The sequence below is a fragment of the Staurois parvus genome, unplaced genomic scaffold (genome assembly GCF_062004578.1).
Source record: "Staurois parvus isolate SC_StPar_1 unplaced genomic scaffold, SC_StPar_1.0 ptg000202l, whole genome shotgun sequence".
NCBI lineage: Eukaryota > Metazoa > Chordata > Amphibia > Anura > Ranidae > Staurois > Staurois parvus.
In genome coordinates this window covers 8364162-8383500 of record NW_028317998.1, presented here as the reverse complement: position 1 = coordinate 8383500, position 19339 = coordinate 8364162, and the positions used below count along the sequence as shown (strand labels likewise).

Below are 19339 nucleotides of genomic sequence, written 5' to 3'. Positions count from 1 at the left end.
CTGTCTCTTATAAATAGCTGTGTAGCAGCCTTCATATTAGGTGGAAGATGCTAAAGGAAAATAATTGCAAATAAAAGAAACTGATAGAGGGCTGGGGGTCATGTTAAGCACAAGGCCTTCCAGAAATAGAAGCATTCCTCCAAAACACGGTCAGATTTCCTCACACTACTGCTAAAAGACAAGTTTTGTAGCATTCAGTGTCAACAAGCCTGTCTTTATCATTTCTTTCATGTTATGTGAGTTTTAAGAAATTCCAGTTTTTTTTGTTTTTAATTCAACTCCTGTTTTGACTTGGCTATTTTTCTGTAACATAATGGGGGAGATTATACTAAAACTGGAGCACAGAGAATCTGGCTCAGCTGTGCATAGTAGTCAATCAGCTACTAGGTGTTAGGCCTCTTTCACAACGGCTGGACCCAGTTTTGCTCAGCAGTTAATCCATTCTCCGATCCCCTGTTGAGCTGAGCTGAGCTGTCGGATGACAGGTCTGCGTAAGCAGATTGGACCCGGACACAGCCTAAGATTCCTGCCAGCAGTTCACTAATGTTCAATAATGTACAGCGCCGAGCAAACCTTTTAGCACTATATAAATACTGTATAATAATATAATAATAATAATGTAGGGTTGGGAGAGGACTATCAGAGGGACTCGTGCTGGCCGGGATGAGAGAGGAATGGTGGAGCCATGGAGACCATGGCAGTGGCAGCCACTCCAGCCACTTCTCCTCTTGGGGAATTCAGATGAGGACCAGGGCCACAGTCCACATCCCCACTGTGGGGGGAAGAAAGTTGGTGCTGATGAGGCGGCAGTGTGCACTGCACAGCAGGTCAGTGATCGCCAGCCCAGAAGCTTAATGTGTGCATTCTGCTTTATTCTAATCTATACCAGTCAGGCTGAGTGTGTCAGTATCTATACACTAGGTGCTATTCCCTATAATAACACTGATCTCTATACACTGACTGCACACTATTTTCTGTACACTCACTTAATAAGTGCTATTACCCATATATTACACTGATAACTATACATTGAGTGTTATTCCCTATATAATACTGATATCCGTACACTGAGTGCTATTCCCTATATATAACACTGATATCCGTACACTGAGTGATATTTCCTGTATATAATACTGATATCTGTACACTGAGTGCTGCTCAGCGTACAGATATCAGTGTCATATATACAGGTGAAACTTGAAAAATTTGAATATCATGCAAAAGTTCATTTATTTCAGTAATGCAACTTAAAAGGTGAAACTAATATATGAGATAGACTCATTAGATGCAAAGCAAGATAGTTCAAGACGTGATTTCTCATAATTGTGATGATTATGGCTTACAGCTCATGAAAACCCCAAATCCACAATCTCAGAAAATTTGAATATTATATGCAATCAATAAAACAAGAATTGTACATAGAAAAATATCGGACCTCTAAAAAGTATAAGCATACATATGTACTCAGTACTTGGTTTGGGCCCCTTTTGCAGCAATTACTGCCTCAATGCGGCGTGGCATGAAAGCTATCAGCCTGTGGCACTGCTGAGGTGTTATGGGAGACCAGGATGCTTCAATAGCGGCCTTCATCTCTTCTGCATTGTTCAGTCTCATGTCTCTCATTTTTCTCTTGGCAGTGCCCTATAGATTCTCTATGGGGTTCAGGTCAAGCGAGTTTGCTGGCCAATCAAGCACAGTAATCCCACGGTCATTGAACCAGGTTTTGGTGCTTTTGGCAGTGTGGGCAGGTGCCAAGTCCTGCTGGAAAATGAAGTCAGCATCCCCATAAAGCTTGTCTGCGGAAGGAAGCATTAAGTGCTCCAAAATCTCCTGGTAGACGGCTGCATTGACTCTGGACTTAATGAAGCACAGAGGACCAACACCAGCAGATGACATGGCTCCCCAAATCAACACAGACTGTGGAAACATCACACTGGACTTTAAGCATCTTGCAGTGTGTGCCTCTCCATTCTTCCTCCATACTCTAGGTCCTTGGTTTCCAAATGAGATGCAAAAGTTGCTCTCATCAGAAAAGAGGACTTTGGACCACTGAGCAACAGACCAGGTCTGTTTTTCTTTAGCCCAGGTAAGACACTTCTGATGTTGTTTGTTGTTCAGGAGCGGCTTGTCAAGAGGAATACGACATTTGAAGCCCATGTCCAGGATCCGTCTGTGTGTGGTGGCTCTTGATGCACTGAATCCAGCCTCAGTCCACTCCTTGTGAAAGTCCCCAACACTTTTGAATGGCCTTTTCCTGACAATCCTCTCAATCCCTACTGCTTGTGCACCTTTTTCTTCCACACTTTTCCCTTCCACATAACTTTCTATTAATGTGCTTTGATACAACACTTTGGAAACATCCAACTTCTTTTGCAATTACCTTTTGAGGCTTTCCCTCCTTATGGAGGGAGTCAATGATGGTTTTCTGCACAACTATCAGGTCAGCAGTCTTTCCCATGATTGTGATTCCTACTGAACCAGACTGAGAGACTATTTAAAGGCTCAGGAACCCTTTGCAGGTGTTATGGCTTAATTAGCTGATTAGAGTGGGACACTTTGAGCCTAGAATATTGCACCTTTTCACAATATTCTAATTTTCTGAGATTGTCGATTTGGGGTTTTCATGAGCTGTAAGCCATAATCATCACAATTATGACAAATCACAGCTTGAACTATCTTGCTTTGCATGTAATGAGTCTATCTCATATATTAGTTTCACCTTTTTAGTTGCATTACTGAAATAAATGAACTTTTGCACGATATTATAATTTTTTGAGTTTCACCCGTAGGTACTAGCATTCATTGTGCAGAGATCATTGTTATAAATAGGTAATAGCACTACAGTAAATGAGTGCCAGAGGCAAACTGACTATTTGGGCAGTCGGGCACTGTCTGAGGGCCTGAGGCCAGTAGGGATTCCCTCCTGGTACCTTCTGCAGCAGAGGAATCTGACAGTCAGGGATGATCAGTGCGGCGGAGTTGGGGGCAATTACACGCACCGATCTCCCTGTATGGCCTTCTATGAAGCAGCTAAAAGCTGCTTATTCTCTCTCTCTCCCGTGGCTTTCAGCTGTTTCCTGTAAAGCCATGCTGGGAAATTGATGCTTGTAATGACCCCCCCCCGCACTGATCACCCCTGACTGTCCATAAGATTGGCCCTGCTCTCTGGGCTCCCCTGCTTGCTCCAATGGTCCCCCCTCACCTCCCTGCAGCATTCCCCCTCCTCTCCTCACCCACTGGTTGCTAAAAGGGAATGTGTCAGGTTGGAGAGCAGGGGAAGGGGCAGGTAAATATGTAACTTACGGCCCCTTCCTTGTTTGAATGAGCAGAGCAATTACTGACTCTGTCCATTCATAACTTATGCATAGTAGATTGTGTTTATGAATGAGCAGGAGCCTAAGTCTCCTGTTAATTTATCTCTAGAGCATCTGAGGCTACAAAGAAATGGTTTGCCCCACTGCTCTACTGACACCATCCACTTAAGTGTGAATGAGTGGCTTGTTTGTGGCTGGAGCCACCTGTTACTCTATGGGGATGCATAGACTGTACAAACATAGCCGCAGGTCCTAATTTGACAGGTGTGCACGTGCAGAAAAGTGGCCCCAAATGCACACTGTCTGTGTTTGGGGCCATACATCTGCATTCTCACACCTGTCAAATTAGGACCTGCAGCTGTGTTAACACAGTTACTGCGTCCCCTATATAGGAAATGTACAATTGTTGCACTTTCTTCAAAGTAAATGTATTTTTCTTTATTTTCTTAACCTATTAAACATTTATTTTGAACATAATGTAGAGAAATTCTGTGATGTAACATGGATGGTGCAATATGTAGGTGGGGCTTTGTGTGGGTGTGGCTTGAGTGTGGGGGGATGCACAGGGGGCCCCATGATCTCCTAATGCCTGGGGACCCCATGAGCCATCAGTCCACCCCTGGTTATATGAACAGCGGCACCAGATTCTTCGGGCTCAGGTTTTACTAAATCTCCCACAATCAGGGACGGACTGACCATTTGGAAACTCGGGCACTGCCCGAGGGCCCGGGGTCAGTAGGGGGCTCCATGAGATGCCCCTGGTACCTTTTTCATGGGATTTTTTGAGTTTGGGCAAGGGCACAGGAGCCCCATGATCCCCTATTACCCGGGGGCCCCATGAGTTGTCAGTCCGCCCCTGCCCACAATGTATTTTCAGTAAACAAATATTTTTAATTGTTATCACATTGTGATCTCATTAAAGAAATGTTTTATATGACTTTCAAATTTTTTCAGTCTTGCCCTTCCATATATTTAAAAAAATATACTGTTTTTCCAATGTGGTATTGCATTGCTCATGTAAATGCTAGAGTATCATAGTATAGTAGTATTATACTATTACAGTATTAGTTGTAGTAGTAGTAGTGTTGAAATCCAAGTGATAGAGTATTCATGTAAATAAATGGATGAATGTAATACACATACCGAGTCAATATATATATATATTGACTCAGTATGTGTATTACATTCATCCATGAATACAATACCACATTGGAAAAACAGTATATTATTTTAATGTTGATGGTCACTCATATATACTATACTTTATATTGCTTCCACCCATCCAGATAAGGAACTTGTACTTTGATGTTTGCATTTCTGTTATTTGTACTCATCATGCTAGCATTCTTTATGACACATCTGGGAGTGTTTAGGATGGCCCATATGTAACCTATGATGATTCATTAGTGAGCATGTATAAGAGAGGGACAGGCATTTGGTCAGTTGGCTCTGAGGAAGAGGCTAATCCTCGAAATGCGTCAGCCAGTTGGATGTCCAGAGTTCCCATTACGGACAGACATGTAGTGCGAATTGGACAGAGCTGTTCCTTCATGATGTGCCTTTGACTTTATTGACAATTTGTGAGTACAATACCTATTTTTAACAATTTATAAACATATTTTAAGGTAATGCACTAGGCCGGTGCGCCCTCTGTTTGTTTTTTTCTCTATTCAGTATATGGGAAAATAATTGTTTTGTTCTTTAAATGTATTCAAAAAATAAATAATCTAGAAATAAAATAATGCATTAATATAGCATAAGACATAAAAGAATCTGTACCTAGAGCTTCAGTTAAGCCTGATACTTTCTGCCCATAAATATCTGTCTTGTTCCAGGCAAAGGTATGAAACAGGTTGATAGCAGCAGGAAACCATTTCTGTACAAGTCGTCCTTCCACCGCCACAATCAGATGCACTTTGCTTAGACTAATAGGAATAGTTGAGTGGGTGAGAATAATATGTATGAGACTCTTGTAACCAAGGGTGCGACTGCTCAGATAGCTAAGTTTAAGAAAACTAGATGGAACGGGAATTTCTTCTTGTACCACCTGTAAAGCAGGATAAAAAAAAATAGTCATAAAGAGTAAATTCAAATCTATTATCTCAATTAACTGCTAACATAGATGAATTAATTACACAGCTCAGCACAAAACCTTGGAAAGAGCATGCCCAGCACAAACAAAGTACTTTGTCTGGCATTTGCCTTTCAATTACTTGGTTACCAGAAGCCTAGTGGTGGGCTTTCCTCCACCATAGTCATGTCCTCCCTTCAGTAGCTTGTTCATCCACACTCAGTAAATAATATTGAGTGCAGAGTGCCATTTTGACTGAATACATAAGGAATAGATCTATATAATAAGCCAATACCACCAAACATTGGAAAAATGATTTAAATGTTATTAAAACATGATATTTTAAACAAACCACTCAAAATTTAAACCAAATTAATCATGAATTCCCAGCATAATTTTTTTTTTAAATCTACATGTTAAAATATATTAAACTCCACAACAGGATTTGTGTAATCCCCTCTGCAGTCTTCAGTGCAATACAATTTTAAAGTTAAACTCCAGGCAGATAAAAAAGACACAAATTAATGCAGAAAAGCTGAAATTGGAAGAATAAGAGCAGCACAGGCAGATGTGGAGCAGTGCTTGTGTGCTGATAAGAGGAAAGAACAGAGAAATCAGCTAATAAGTGTGCTGTTTTTCCTTTAAAGGTTCAGTTCATCTTTAGTAACATGTTACATGCTATACCCGTATTTAGGTTAGGTATTTTATGTTACTATACAGAACAGGGGTGGACTGACAACTCATGGGGCCCCCAGACAATAGGGGATCATGGGGCCCCTGTGTCCTTGCCCAAACTCAAAAAAGCCTATGAAAAAAGTAACAGGGGCATCTCATGGGGCCCCCTACTGACCGCGGGCCCTCGGGCAGTGCCCGAGTTTCCAAATGGTCAGTCCACCCCTGATACAGAACCTGCCTGCAACCCCAATCCCCCGTGACAGTGGATGGGGGTTCTTCTCCCTGCACCCGCTGTCACAATTTATAAAAAATTTGGCTGATCGGGGCTCCTCAGGAATCTGTGAACAAATGAACTACAAGTCTCCTCTGCCACCATGGCAGACAGCTTGTAGTTTTCACTGAACGGCAAGAGGGAGCTGATGAATGCATTCTTAGTTCATTGACATTTTATAATAGCTTTCAAACAGAAAGCCATTCAGAGGTGCAGGCAGAAAGCTGTAGGCAGTGTCTGCAGGAGCCTGACCTTGCACCTGCGATCTGCTGATCATGGGTGCAATGCTCTGCAGGCGCCTGAGAAAAAAAATAGTAAATGCACATTTTATTTCACCTGCAAAAAACAAAAACAGGTTAACTTAGCTTTTAACTGTCTAGTCAAAGGCTAGGGGAGGGCAAATCCTGTATGTTTTATTTCAGCAGATTAAAAATAGATCTCTTGCTCTATCAGACAGGGCAGGGCTGTGTATATCTAAGGACTGGATGGACAGAAATACAAATCTATATAAAACATCCCCAATAAAGGCATTTTATCTGTGTATATAGCGGTTTGCTTGAAGTAAAGTTTTAACAGCTGTGTGTGTATGTGTCGCACAGCACAGCCAGGAAGATACCACATATGTTTTCTAGTTCAGCAATGCAGCTTCCTATGTCCCCGCTACACCCACAGCCTGGTCACTGGACAATAAATCAACATTATGAGCCATCCAATGTCAAGGAGGTAACCCAGGAACCACTGCACATGGAGCTTGATCTGCTTATATTTTGCCTTTCGTTGTTCCTCCTATCTCCCCCTCATCAACATGATAGGGACTTTTTTTTTTACATAAAACCTTTCCTTTTCCATTACAGACCTTATTATAGAATTAGTGGTGTGATTACTGGGTCTCTGTGCTTCTCACAGATCACAGCTGGTGATCAGAGGAGAGAAAAGATACTGTGCATAGTTTCCTGAAAACATCACAGTCCCCTGTCTCAGCATTTGTTTTTTCAAAAGTCTTTAGCCCTGGTGCAAGCAGTTAGTTGGCTTTTGGGAGGAGCTATGCAAGCACCAAAAATTCCTTGATGGATGGATGTAATTCTAGAGGAGTGGGCATTGCTAGGCAGACGGTATTTTCATGCAGACCATCCTAGGTAAAACACATAAGCCTCCATAATTATAATAGCTTCAAGCCAATGAATGAAGGAGGAGGACCAGGGGCAGGCAGGCTGAAGAGTAAAGGGTGGAATGATACGGGATGTCCTCCAGCCAGGAAATGAGGTGGGCTCTATCTGTCTTGCTGCACCTTCTTAATGAAACTCACAGTGTGCAGAGAAATCAAAATCAAAACAAAATAATAAAGACTTTTACAATTTTATTAGTTGGACTCATATAGCCATGTTTTAATTTTTGCAGAAAGATCGGATGTTTATATGTTTAACACTGATATATTATACACAACAATCAAAACTTTTGAAACCATTAAATACAGTATATAACCAATGAAAAACCTTTTGGTTTGTCACAGATCAGCACGTATTTAGGGCTGCACAATGTATTACTGTTTTACAGCAGGTAGACATGTACAGAGCAGCAGCTGACCCCATTTTATTTCACTATAACAAAGCTCTCTTGTTTTTTTATCATCCTAGATTGAACACAGGAACCTGGACAATACTGTCCATATAACCCCAATTTACTGGAAAACTTGTTGACCTCTTTTTTCTTGTGTTCTAACTTTTTCCATCTCGCTCTGCCCATCCCATGAATTTTTAAATTCTATTACAGCACTGTATGTCCATTAAGTGAGCTACGCTGAACTAACTGAAGTCATACTAGAAAGCATCCTATTATTGTTTCAAATCAAAAGGAGCAAGGTTACACGAGAACAGCAAACCAGAACATGCTGTCCTAACTTCTGGGTTGTTGTTGCTAATTTAGCAATACACTTCCAAGCATTTAAAGGCCAAACCTAAAGTTTTGTCAAGTTCAGTTTTAAGGTATGTTGATAAAGTTACCAATTCAGTGACATTTTATTGATTAGCAGCAAATGGCCAAGCACTGGTAAAGGAGGAGGGGGGGGGTCTGTTAGGTCCTCCTGCCTGAAAGCACAGATTTTTTTTTTTCTTTTTTGACTTGGCCTTTTTTTTGGAGACTAGAGGAGGTGGGGAAATCTGCTAACAGTAGGGACAGGCGTTTTATGCTATCAAGCCTGTGCATTATTTAAGTGGCCATAATACAGGTTGACTTTAACCTCTGATTTATTAAGAGGAACTTTTGTGCCCAGTATGAAATGAAATTTACAGCCGCAATGGAGGAATAGTAGGCACATTTTGTCAGTAGCTGTATATATATGTGTCCTATAATAAGTCTTAATTATAATCTCATAGAACAGAACAACCGGCTGTCATGTTGACCCCTTTTGTCTACAAGGCAACTCACATAGAACAAAGATCTGCAGAGGTGCTGTTCATTAAAGAATATGTTACCCAACATTTCATATCCATATCATGTCTGCTGTACCATGTATCATGTTTTCTATGTATTGATTCCTTTGTGTGAAATTGCCTGATGATCCTGCCAATGTCTCTGCTTTCCTATTTCAAACTGACCACGCTGGGCTAGCGCATCCATCTTAGTCAATCTTGGTCAATTTTCTGGCTGTGCTGGGAGAAAAGCCTGTCTGTCCTCCAATAATCAGACTTGTTCTGACATGTCCCCCCTGCACTGCCATTTACTGGGAAGATTAGTGTACTGCTGTTGCTCCACCCTCAGCTCTTAAGCCCCTTAGGCCACTGAGAACAGAGTGTATGTGAAAAAGGCATAATATGTTTAATATATATGCACAAATGTTTTGCCTTGCATTTCTATATTAAACTGAATGGGTTGTTTAACAAGGTAAGGGCTCAGTTATACTGTACTTTAATGCCAATCAAAAGCTGTACTTTATGTAGCTCTAGAACGATGTCCTGTCTACCAGTGCAGGTTGTATGCATCCTCTGTTGCTGTTCCTGCTCCATAAGCTTTTGTTGGGGGAATTGTCTACTATGCACCTACACATCACTATTTGGGTCCTTGCACCTTGATCCATCTGCTAGCAGAATGGGATGACTGTCTACTAGCCATCTGTTCTTCGTTTATGACACAAGGTGGATAAACTGCTTTTTTATCTTTCCACCCTTAGCCTTGATGTGTCTTGTGGGCTATTACATGGGGAGATGATACAAGGAAGTTGGAGACAGGAAGAAAAAAACTGACCCCAGTAGTCCTGTAATAAGCATAGTAAGAAAGTGTTGTGTGTTTTTAGCTGATGCATTGCTCCTGAGTAAATTAAGCTTTTTTGAAAAATTTGGTATTCAAATACAGTAGTAAATACCATATAAATATAAATCCTAATGGGGTGGCTAGAGATCAGCTTTAAATTTCCATGAACATGATTGGATATTGAAGATGAAATTAAAGTCACTTTAATTCAGTAAGCATCCCTTTCTTTTTTTGTAAATTAATTTAATTACAAAATGTAGAAAATGTGGTGCAGAACCAGGTGATTTGGTATATCTGCTGTGGAGATGCCCAAAATTAGTGAGATATTGGAACAATGTGATTTATAAAATTAATGGGGTATATAATACAATCATTAGTAACTCCACTGTGGTGTCAGTTATGTTGACACCTCAGAATCAGATAATTTTACTCTCATTGTGGTGCAGAGATTTCTTTTTGTAGCATGTACAGTTGTAACACTTTGGTGCATATCTAACAATGCCAACTACTGTAAATGAGCTTGGATTATAAAACTCAAACAAAATACAAGCCTTTAAAAATATTGCATATGAACTGAGAGGTACGCTCAAAAAATGTGTTTAATATGGAATCACATGAAATCGGAGATGGATGATGATCTCACAATAAGCTCCAGGGCAAGGACTTGAGTACAGTAGAATCGTGTATGTGGTCAGAAAGAACTTAGTGATGTAGTTTGGAGAACAAGTCAAGTTTTCTTTTTGCCATGAGATAGTTGGTTTATGTAATGTGGAATATCCTTGTTCTAAATTATTGAGTGGCAATTTGTTATGTATATCTATCTGCCTATTTGTAGGTGTAATGTTAGTAGGTCGTTGTTTAATTGTTTTATAAATGGAATGATTTCTTTTTTCTTCTTTCTTTTTTTGTGGAAAAGATTAAAGAAATAAAATTTGATTTAAGCAGCAATTAAAGAGTTTCTAAAGCTAAATGTTTTTTTTCTTACCTTAATGCATTTTCTGCATTAAGGTAAAGAATTGCTCCCTCCCCAGTCCTAAACACTTACCTGAGTCCTGTATTGATCTAGCGCTGTGCCTGTCTGCAGTTCCTATCCACACTCTTTCTCTTCTCACAGAATGCTTGGAAAGCAGCAGGAGCCATTAGCTCCTGCTGCTGTCAGTCAAATCCTGTAAGCAGAGAGCTGGGGGTGGAGCCAAGCCAGGCTCTGTGCGTCTATGGATGCACACGGTCCTGCTCAGGAGCAAGCCTACATGTCTGAGGACAAACACAGAAGAGGAAGAGCTAAGATTGCTGGCAGGGGACTCCAGAACAGGCTAGGGCTGCTCTGTGCAATACCATTGCACAGAGTAGGTAAGTATTACATGTTTAATATTTTAATAATAATAATGCCTTTAGAAATGCTTTAATTCCACTGTGTGGTCAATATATAGACTGAAAGCCACAAATATTCTTTAATTACTAACCATAGTCATCTGATCAATCCAATGCTCTTACACACTGTAATCTAAAATTCAGGCTGGCTACCATTAATAATGCAGTTCTAAGACTAACACTAATGCACACTACTCTTGCTAATAGAGGGATTAATGAAGTTACCAGCTGCCAATAAAAACAGTTATGTAAATAAATACTATTTATCAGAAAAAAGGTAGTGGTTCACTACAATAAGAGAACAGAGCACAATATAATGCAAGAATAGACATAAACAATTGCTGAGCTAGCTTCACTAAGTTAGCATCTGGTGTGGATGAAAAAGTAAGTAGATATACACTATTTGTAGCTGGCTGATGCTCTATAGATTTATGTTATTGACTGTGGAGATGATAAAAGGAAAGCAGCAATAAGTATGTCAGAATAAGAGGATGTATATTAAACCTTCAAGAAGTAAATCTTAAGGGTCAAACTCAAGGATTACACCATTCTACAAGCTTTCTAGTGATTCATCTGCATGAGCTACAGAGTTATTTTCCAGTAGGGAGGATATACATAGCAAACCAGGTTTGGTCTACAAAACATAAATGCGTACTGGAATTTGTACGGGAAATCACTATTTTCTATACTTTATGGCTATATGCTGGATCCTGATGGAAGGTATAAATATAAAGGCTGCATTTTGCTATACATGCAAAATGTATCAATGTGAAAACACAGATTTACTGAAATTTGCTAAGGATAAGAAAAAAGAGAGGCACCTTCTGAGTGCAGTATGTAAAGGAAATTTATTAATCCACAATGTAAAGACTCACATAAGGGGAAGTACTACATGTACTCCCTATACAGTCATGGCCGAAATTGTTGGCACCCTTGATATTTTTCCTGAAAATCAAGTATTTCACACAAAAAAGGTATTGCATTAACACATGTTTTGCTATACACATGTTTATTCCCTTTGTATGTATTGGAACAAATATAAAACAGAGGCAGAAAAGCAAATATGACATAATGTCACACAAAACCCCAAAAATGGGCTGGACAAAAGTATTGGCACCCTTAACTTAATATTTGGTTGCACACCCTTTGGAAAACATAACTGAAATCAGTCGCTTCCTATAACCATCAATAAGCTTCTGACACCTCTCACCCGGAATTTTGGACCACTCTTCCTTTGCAAACAGCTCCAGGTCTCTCTTATTGGAAGGACACCTTTTCCCAACAGCAATTTTAAGATCTCTCCACAGGTGTTCAATGGGATTTAGATCTGGGCTCATTGCTGGCCACTTCAGAACTCTCCAGCGCTTCTTTGCCATCCATTTCTGAGTGCTTTTTGACGTATGTTTGGGGTCATTGTCCTGCTGGAAGACCCAGGATCTTGGACGCAAACCCAGCTTTCTGACACTGGGCCCTACAGTGCGACCCAAAATCCTTTGGTAATCCTCAGATTTCATGATGCCTTGCACACAGTCAAGGCACCCAGTGCCAGAGGCAGCAAAACAACCCCAAAACATCATTGAACCTCCACCATATTTTACCGTAGGTACTGTGTTTTGTTCTTTGTAGGCCTCATTCCGTTTTCGGTAAACAGTAGAATGATGTGCTTTACCGAAAAGCTCTATCTTGGTCTCATCTGTCCACAAGACGTTTTCCCAGAAGGCTTTTGGCTTACTCAAGTACATTTTGGCAAACTGTAGTCTTGCTTTTTTATGTCTCTGTGTCAGCAGTGGGGTCCTCCTGGGTCTCCTGCCATAGCGTTTCATTTCATTTAAATGTCGACGGATAGTTCGCGCTGACACTGATGCTCCCTGAGCCTGCAGGACAGCTTGAATGTCTTTGGAACATGTTTGGGGCTGCTTATCCACCATCCGGACTATTCTGCGTTGCAATCTTTCATCAATTTTCCTCATCCGTCCACGACCAGGGAGATTAGCTACAGTGCCATGGGTTGCAAACTTCTTGATAATGTTGCGCACTGTGGACAAAGGCAAATCTAGTTCTCTGGAGATGGACTTGTAACCTTGAGATTGTTGATATTTTGCCACAATTTTGGTTCTCAGGTCCTCAGACAGTTCTCGTCTCCTCTTTCTGTTGTCCATGCTTAGTGTGGCACAGACAGACACACAATGCAAAGGTTAAGTGAACGTCTCTCCTTTTTATCTGCTTTCAGGTGTGATTTCTATATTGCCCACACCTGTTACTTGCCCCAGGTGAGTTTACAGGAGCATCACATGCTTGTAACATTCTTATTTATCCGCAGTTGTGAAAGGGTGCCAATACTTTTGTCCAGCCCATTTTTGGAGGTTTGTGTGACATTATGTCGAATTTGCTTTCTTTCCTCCCTTTTTTTGTTTTGTCCCAATACACACAAAGGGAATAAACATGTGTATAGCAAAACATGTGTTAATGCAATACGTTTCGTGAGAAATACATGATTTCCTGGAGAAATATCAAGGGTGCCAACAATTTCGGCCATGACTGTATGTGAGTTTTTACATTGTGAATGAATACATTTCCTTTATATACTGCACTCAGAACTCGCCTCTCTTTTTCGTTTTCCTTTGCATACAGAGCTGGCTCACTCTGAGATGGCTGCCATCTGAAGCGGTTATTGGTCATAGACTTTATTTGGAATATGGACATATAGCACTGGACATTAGCCATTAGTGCGCTGAGATGTCTCTTTTATTATTGAAATTTGCTAAGGTCCCATTTTTCACAAGAAGTGATAAATATGGAATTGAGTAAACCCAAACTGGTATATTAAAAAAGTATGTTCAGTATGATGTTTCTTAAAGGGGAATCCAAGTGGAGTGTGTGTTGAAACATTTTCCTTTTTACAGTAAGAGCAGAAAGTGAGTGAAAGTGCTGAGCCATTCTAAATGGGCAAGACTTAGACACTGCCATATAAGTTTGGAGCTTGCCTGCCCTGCCCTGGCTACAACACAGTACTACTGGACAATTATTATGACAGCCTATTTCACTCGCCATTAGCAATAAGCAAGGAGATGGAGGCAGCAATTAAAGTGCAACTCCAGGCAGAACAATTTTTTGATATGTGGTATGTACAACATTATCTGTACTTATGTATATCCAAGTCTTAATTGATGCTGTGTAGTATAAAAAGCAAGTACAGTAGTTCTGTCAGTATGAGAGCTGTGGCTTCTATACAGTGAAGAGATTATGTCCTTTACCACCCCTTTCCTCTTTCCTTTTCCATTTACAGAACGCCCTGTGTAAACAGAATACCAGGTATTCTGTGAACATACAGAGGGTAGGATGTGGATGTGATCATCTATGACTGGTCTGGTTTTACTCATATGCAGACAAAACTGGGGCTGTACTATATAGTATATATAGTGTTGAAAATATACTGTATATACACTGCTCACAAAAATTAAAGGAACACTTTTTAATCAGAGTGTAGAATCAAGTCAATTAAAGTCCTGGGATATTGATCTGGTCAGTTAAGTAGCAGAGGGGGTTGTTAATCAGTTTCAGCTGCTTTGATGTTAATGAAATTAACAGGTGCACTAGATGGGCAACAATGAGATGACCCCCAAAACAGGAATGGTTTTACAGCTGGAGGCCACTGACATTTTTTTCCATACTCATCTTTTCTGCATTAGTTTTGCATTTGGCTAGGGTTAGTGTAACTACTGGTAGCATGAGGCAATACCTGGACCCTACAGAGGTTGCACAGGCAGTCTAACTCCTCCAGGATGACACATAAATACGTGCCATTGCCAGAAAGTTTTCTGTGTCTCCCAGCACAGTCTCAAGAGCATGGAGGAGATCCAAGAGACAGGCAGTTACTTCTGGGAGAGCTGGACAGGACTGTAGAAGGTTCTTAACCCATCAGCAAGACCGGTATCTGCTTATTTGTGCAAGGAGGAACAGGATGAGCATTGCCAGAGCCCTACAAAATGACCACCAGCAGGGACTGGTGTGAATGTCTCTGACCAAACAATCAGAATCAGACTTCATGAGGGTGGCCTGAGGGCCTGACGCTCTTTAGTGGGCCATGTGCTCGCTGCCTGGCACCATAGAGCTCAATTGGCATTTGCCATTGAACACCAGATTTGGCAGGTCTTCCACTGGCGCCCTGTGCTTTTCACAAATGAGAGCAGGTTCACCCTGAGCACATGTGACAAATGTGAAAGGAGAAGCCATGGAAAAAGTTATGCTGCTTGTAACATCGATCAGCCTGACTGTTTTAGTGGTGGGTCAGTGATGGTCTAGGAAGGCATATCCATGGAGGGATGCACAGACCTCTACAGGCTAGGCAATGGCACCCTGACTGCCATTAGGTATCGGGATGAAATCCTTGGACCCATTGTCAGACCCTATGCTGGTGCAGTGGGTCCTGGACTCCTCCTGGTGCATGAAAATGCCCACCTCATGTGGTGAGAATATGCAAGCAGTCCTGGAGGATGAAGGAATTGATACCATTGAGTAGCCCCCACACTTGTCTGACCTAAATCCAATAAAGCACCTCTGGGATATCATGTTTCGGTCCATCTGCCACTGCCAGTTTGCACCTCAGACTGTGCAGGAGCTCAGTGATGCCCTGGTCCAGTCTTGGGAGGAAATACCCCAGGACACCATCAATTGTCTCATTAGGAGCATGCCCCGATGTTGTCAGGCATGCATACAAGCACCTGGGGGCCATACAAATTACTGAGTACCATATTGAGTTGTCACAATGAAATTTCAGCAAAATGTCTTTGAATTCAATCCTCTGTCCTCTGTAATGGGGCATACTTACATTCCTAAAACATTACCCAGTCCATATCAGTATAGATATCCAGCATGATATTTTTCCCCTTTCAGATCTGATGTGTTTTCAAATTTTTCCATTCATTTTTTTGAACAGTATACTGTATATATATATATATATATATATATATATATATATACTGAATAAGATATATAGAATCACATGCAAGACTAGGCTATAGCAGAGGTAGGAGAGGCACCCACCTTGGGTACTGTGCTAGGGACAAAAGTCTTTCCTGCTTCTACATCACATGATCATACACTTAGTAGTACTGAGCTGTCAGATTGACAGCTCAGTCCTGCAAATTACATTTGGAAAATGCAGCTGTCAAGATCTAATCATCAGAGCTAGGTTGTCACTGACAGCCACCTGCTCTATATGCTCTGTATTGTAAGAGCTAACACTGCTTCCAATACACAGATCTCTGGATGCTAACCACACTCCTGCACTGAATCTTGCACAGTTCTTGGGCTCCCCTTCTTCTTATTAGAGCCCAAGATTTTCATGAAGGATTAATAAGTGCCATCCATCCATCTTCTGTGTAATGCTGCTCCTCTTTTATTTGAAGCAGTGAAATGAACAGTATCAGAAGTCTCAGGCTGTGGGAAGACGGAAGAACTGAGAAACAGTGCAGCAGGAATACAATGTTCATGCTGATGCTGCATTGTTTTCTCCAACTATAGGAACAAGTAGGTTGCTCTTGTTTCTGGCACTCACTGCCTCCCTGGCACACAAGGGGCTCAATTCACTAAAGCAGATCACGTGAGCTATTAAGGTGACACATTTTTCCCAAATACTGCATGTGATGCTGAAAATGTCAATTCACTATCAGTTTATATCCTATTTACCTTAACAAGCAAAAACGCTCAGTAAATACCGCATATAACGGCATTAAAGTCATTTCATCAAAATAAATAAATGAGGTAAATAAGAAGAGGTCCAGGCATGTGATAGTTAAAGAATGTATTTTATTTCAGCTGAATGTTAAGGAGCCAACACCCAGTGGCGTCCTTAACAACCAGTAAACAACTGGTTGTTAAGGAGTGGGCGGCTGCCAGTGCCCTTAACAACCAGTAAATATCATGACTAATAAGGAGTGGACACCCACCGTGTCCTTAACAACCATGACTCATCTTCTGTCAGTGGGACTCCCTGCTGACAGGAAAATGTAAACAAAAGAATTTCTGGCATTTAAAAAAAAAAAAAAGAATGGGGTTTCCCTTCCCAATCCCTTCGAGTCTGGAATGGATTTTAAGGAGCACCCCATGCCAAAAATTAAAAAAAAAATAGTCTTGTGTCCCCCCAAAATTCATACCAGACCCTTATCTGAACATGTAGCATGGCAGGCCAAGAAAGGGGGGGGACAGGTGAGAAACCCCCTTCTGAACCATACTAGGCCACATACCCTCAGTCCTGCTGATAGCAGATGAGTCATGGTTGTTAAGGATGTAGCAGCCACCCGCTCCTTAACAACCATGTTATTAGCTGATTGTTAAGAATAGCAGTGGCAACCCGCTCCTTAAAAACCATGTTGTTTACTGGTTGCTATTGACGCTGGTGGATGCCGAATCCTTGGCAACCAGCTGAAATAAAATACTTTCTTTTATTTAAAATACTGCTAGCTTTCACTACTAAAACGTTGCATCACTTTATAAAATCGTTCATGCTGTATTTTAATAGCCTTTTTGTTAGTGAATTGCACAAACATGTTTGAAAAATTCTAAGGTATTTTACCGCAGTTCTCAAAGCAGTAGATACTGCTTTGTGAATTGAGCCCAGGATCTCAGAACAGCAATCATCTAAGGTGTGTACACCAGTCCCCTCATTGTAACAAGAAAAAGAGAGGAAGGCGCCTCTAAGTGCAGTATTGACAATTTATTTAGTAAACAATGCATAAATTACACTTACAAGATAAATAGTTAAAAAGACTCACCGTTTGGTAATTAGATCCAGGTGGGACATCCAGCCGTCCAGCAGCAAACTCTGTCTATAGGATCAGGACGTAGAGTCCAGGATGTGCCTGTGCATCAAAATGAAGCTAGGAGAGCAGAGTCGGATGTAGGAGGTGAACGGGCCGGTAATGCATTTCGAAGCATGCTCAATAGGCTCCTTCTTCAAACCTTGAGGTCTGAAGAAGGAGCCTATTGAGAATGCTCCCAAATATATTACTGTCCCCTTCACCTCCTACATTCGACTCTGCTCTCCTAGCTTCATTTTGATGCACAGGCACATCCTGGACTCTACGTCCTGATCCTATAGACAGAGTTTGCTGCTGGACGGCTGGATGTCCCACCTGGATCTAATTACCACACAATGAGTCTTTTTAACTATTATTATTATACAGGATTTATATAGCGCCAACAGTTTGCTCAGCACTTTACAATATAACGGGAGACAATACAGCAACAATACAGTTCAATACAAGAGGGATAGGATGGCCCTGCTCCTTGGAGCTTACATTTATCTTGTAAATGCAATTTATCCATTGTTTACTAAATAAATTGTCAATACTGCACTTAGAGGCGCCTTCCTCTCTTTTTCTTGTTACTGCATTAGAGCCTTGCTTCCACTCTAAGAAGAGCTGCCTCAGTGTTACTGCTCCCATCCATCCATCCATCCATCCCTGATATCCATCTGGCACCTTTATCCTACAGCTACAGAGGTTGGGCTCCAAGAAGCGCGCCCTATATAATATACATTTCCCAGTCCCCTCGTTGTGCCTTCTCTCCCAGAGCTAGACCTGTACTGGTCATCTGGCAGTCCCATCTGGCAGTTCAGAGAAGATGCCCTTAGCTCTTTTTTAACCCTTAGTTTTATTATCTACTTCATCTAATTTTTTTCCCCTCTACTTTTGGTGATTTTTTTTAACTGTTTATACGTATAATTTTAAAATTTGTGTCCATTCATGTTTTTTTAAAATGTGTACTTTTTTAAATTATAAGCTGATATAACTTCTAGATGAAACCATAAATTTAGCTTATGAAAATAACAATTTTTTTTAACATGCTGAATATTGTTAAGTCACATTCGTGAACCTATGTTACAACATCTCCTCCCATCTCTTCTGTCGTCTTAGGACCAACATTTTTGTAATTTCTACTGTATAACCTGTGCAAGCTCCTCCGGTGTACATGCATTCTGCCTTAGCTAGGGGCAGGGGGAGATGTAGATTTTAGTCTCTTCACCTTGCATGCCAGAGGACCTTGTCCTGGTCTCTGACTGCTAGGCCACTGATATGCTTCCTGGAATGTAGAGGGCATTGTGTTGATCGAAAGAAGAATGGCTGCCATGTTAACATGTCTATTAGTTTTGTCTAAAGCTACAAGGAGAGGAAGAAGAGGATTAACTAATTAATTTTTTAAAAGCCATCTATGCACAAATTATGTGATTTAAGTGAAAACTGTGCAGCAAGAATTGGGTTTTAAACACCAATCATACTATATAATTCACATGTAGAAAGTATTGCAGATTTTCCTGAAAATATGAACTTATGAACAGGGCATTTCTAATACATGTTCATTAGATGACTATTATTTCAAAAATATGTAAAT

The 19339-nt window shown here is 40.8% G+C and overlaps 1 protein-coding gene across 5 annotated transcripts in view; it reads right to left on the bottom strand.

Moving 5' to 3' along the window:
• Positions 1–19339, bottom strand: part of TENM1 (teneurin transmembrane protein 1) — a 947931-nt gene that overhangs the window by 267447 nt on the left and 661145 nt on the right. For all 5 annotated transcript variants that reach the window (XM_089678299.1, XM_089678298.1, XM_089678300.1 and 2 more), the window contains one exon: positions 5094–5361. In XM_089678299.1, the coding sequence (XP_089534425.1) occupies positions 5094–5361 (268 nt within the window). The remainder of the gene's footprint in view (positions 1–5093; positions 5362–19339) is intronic.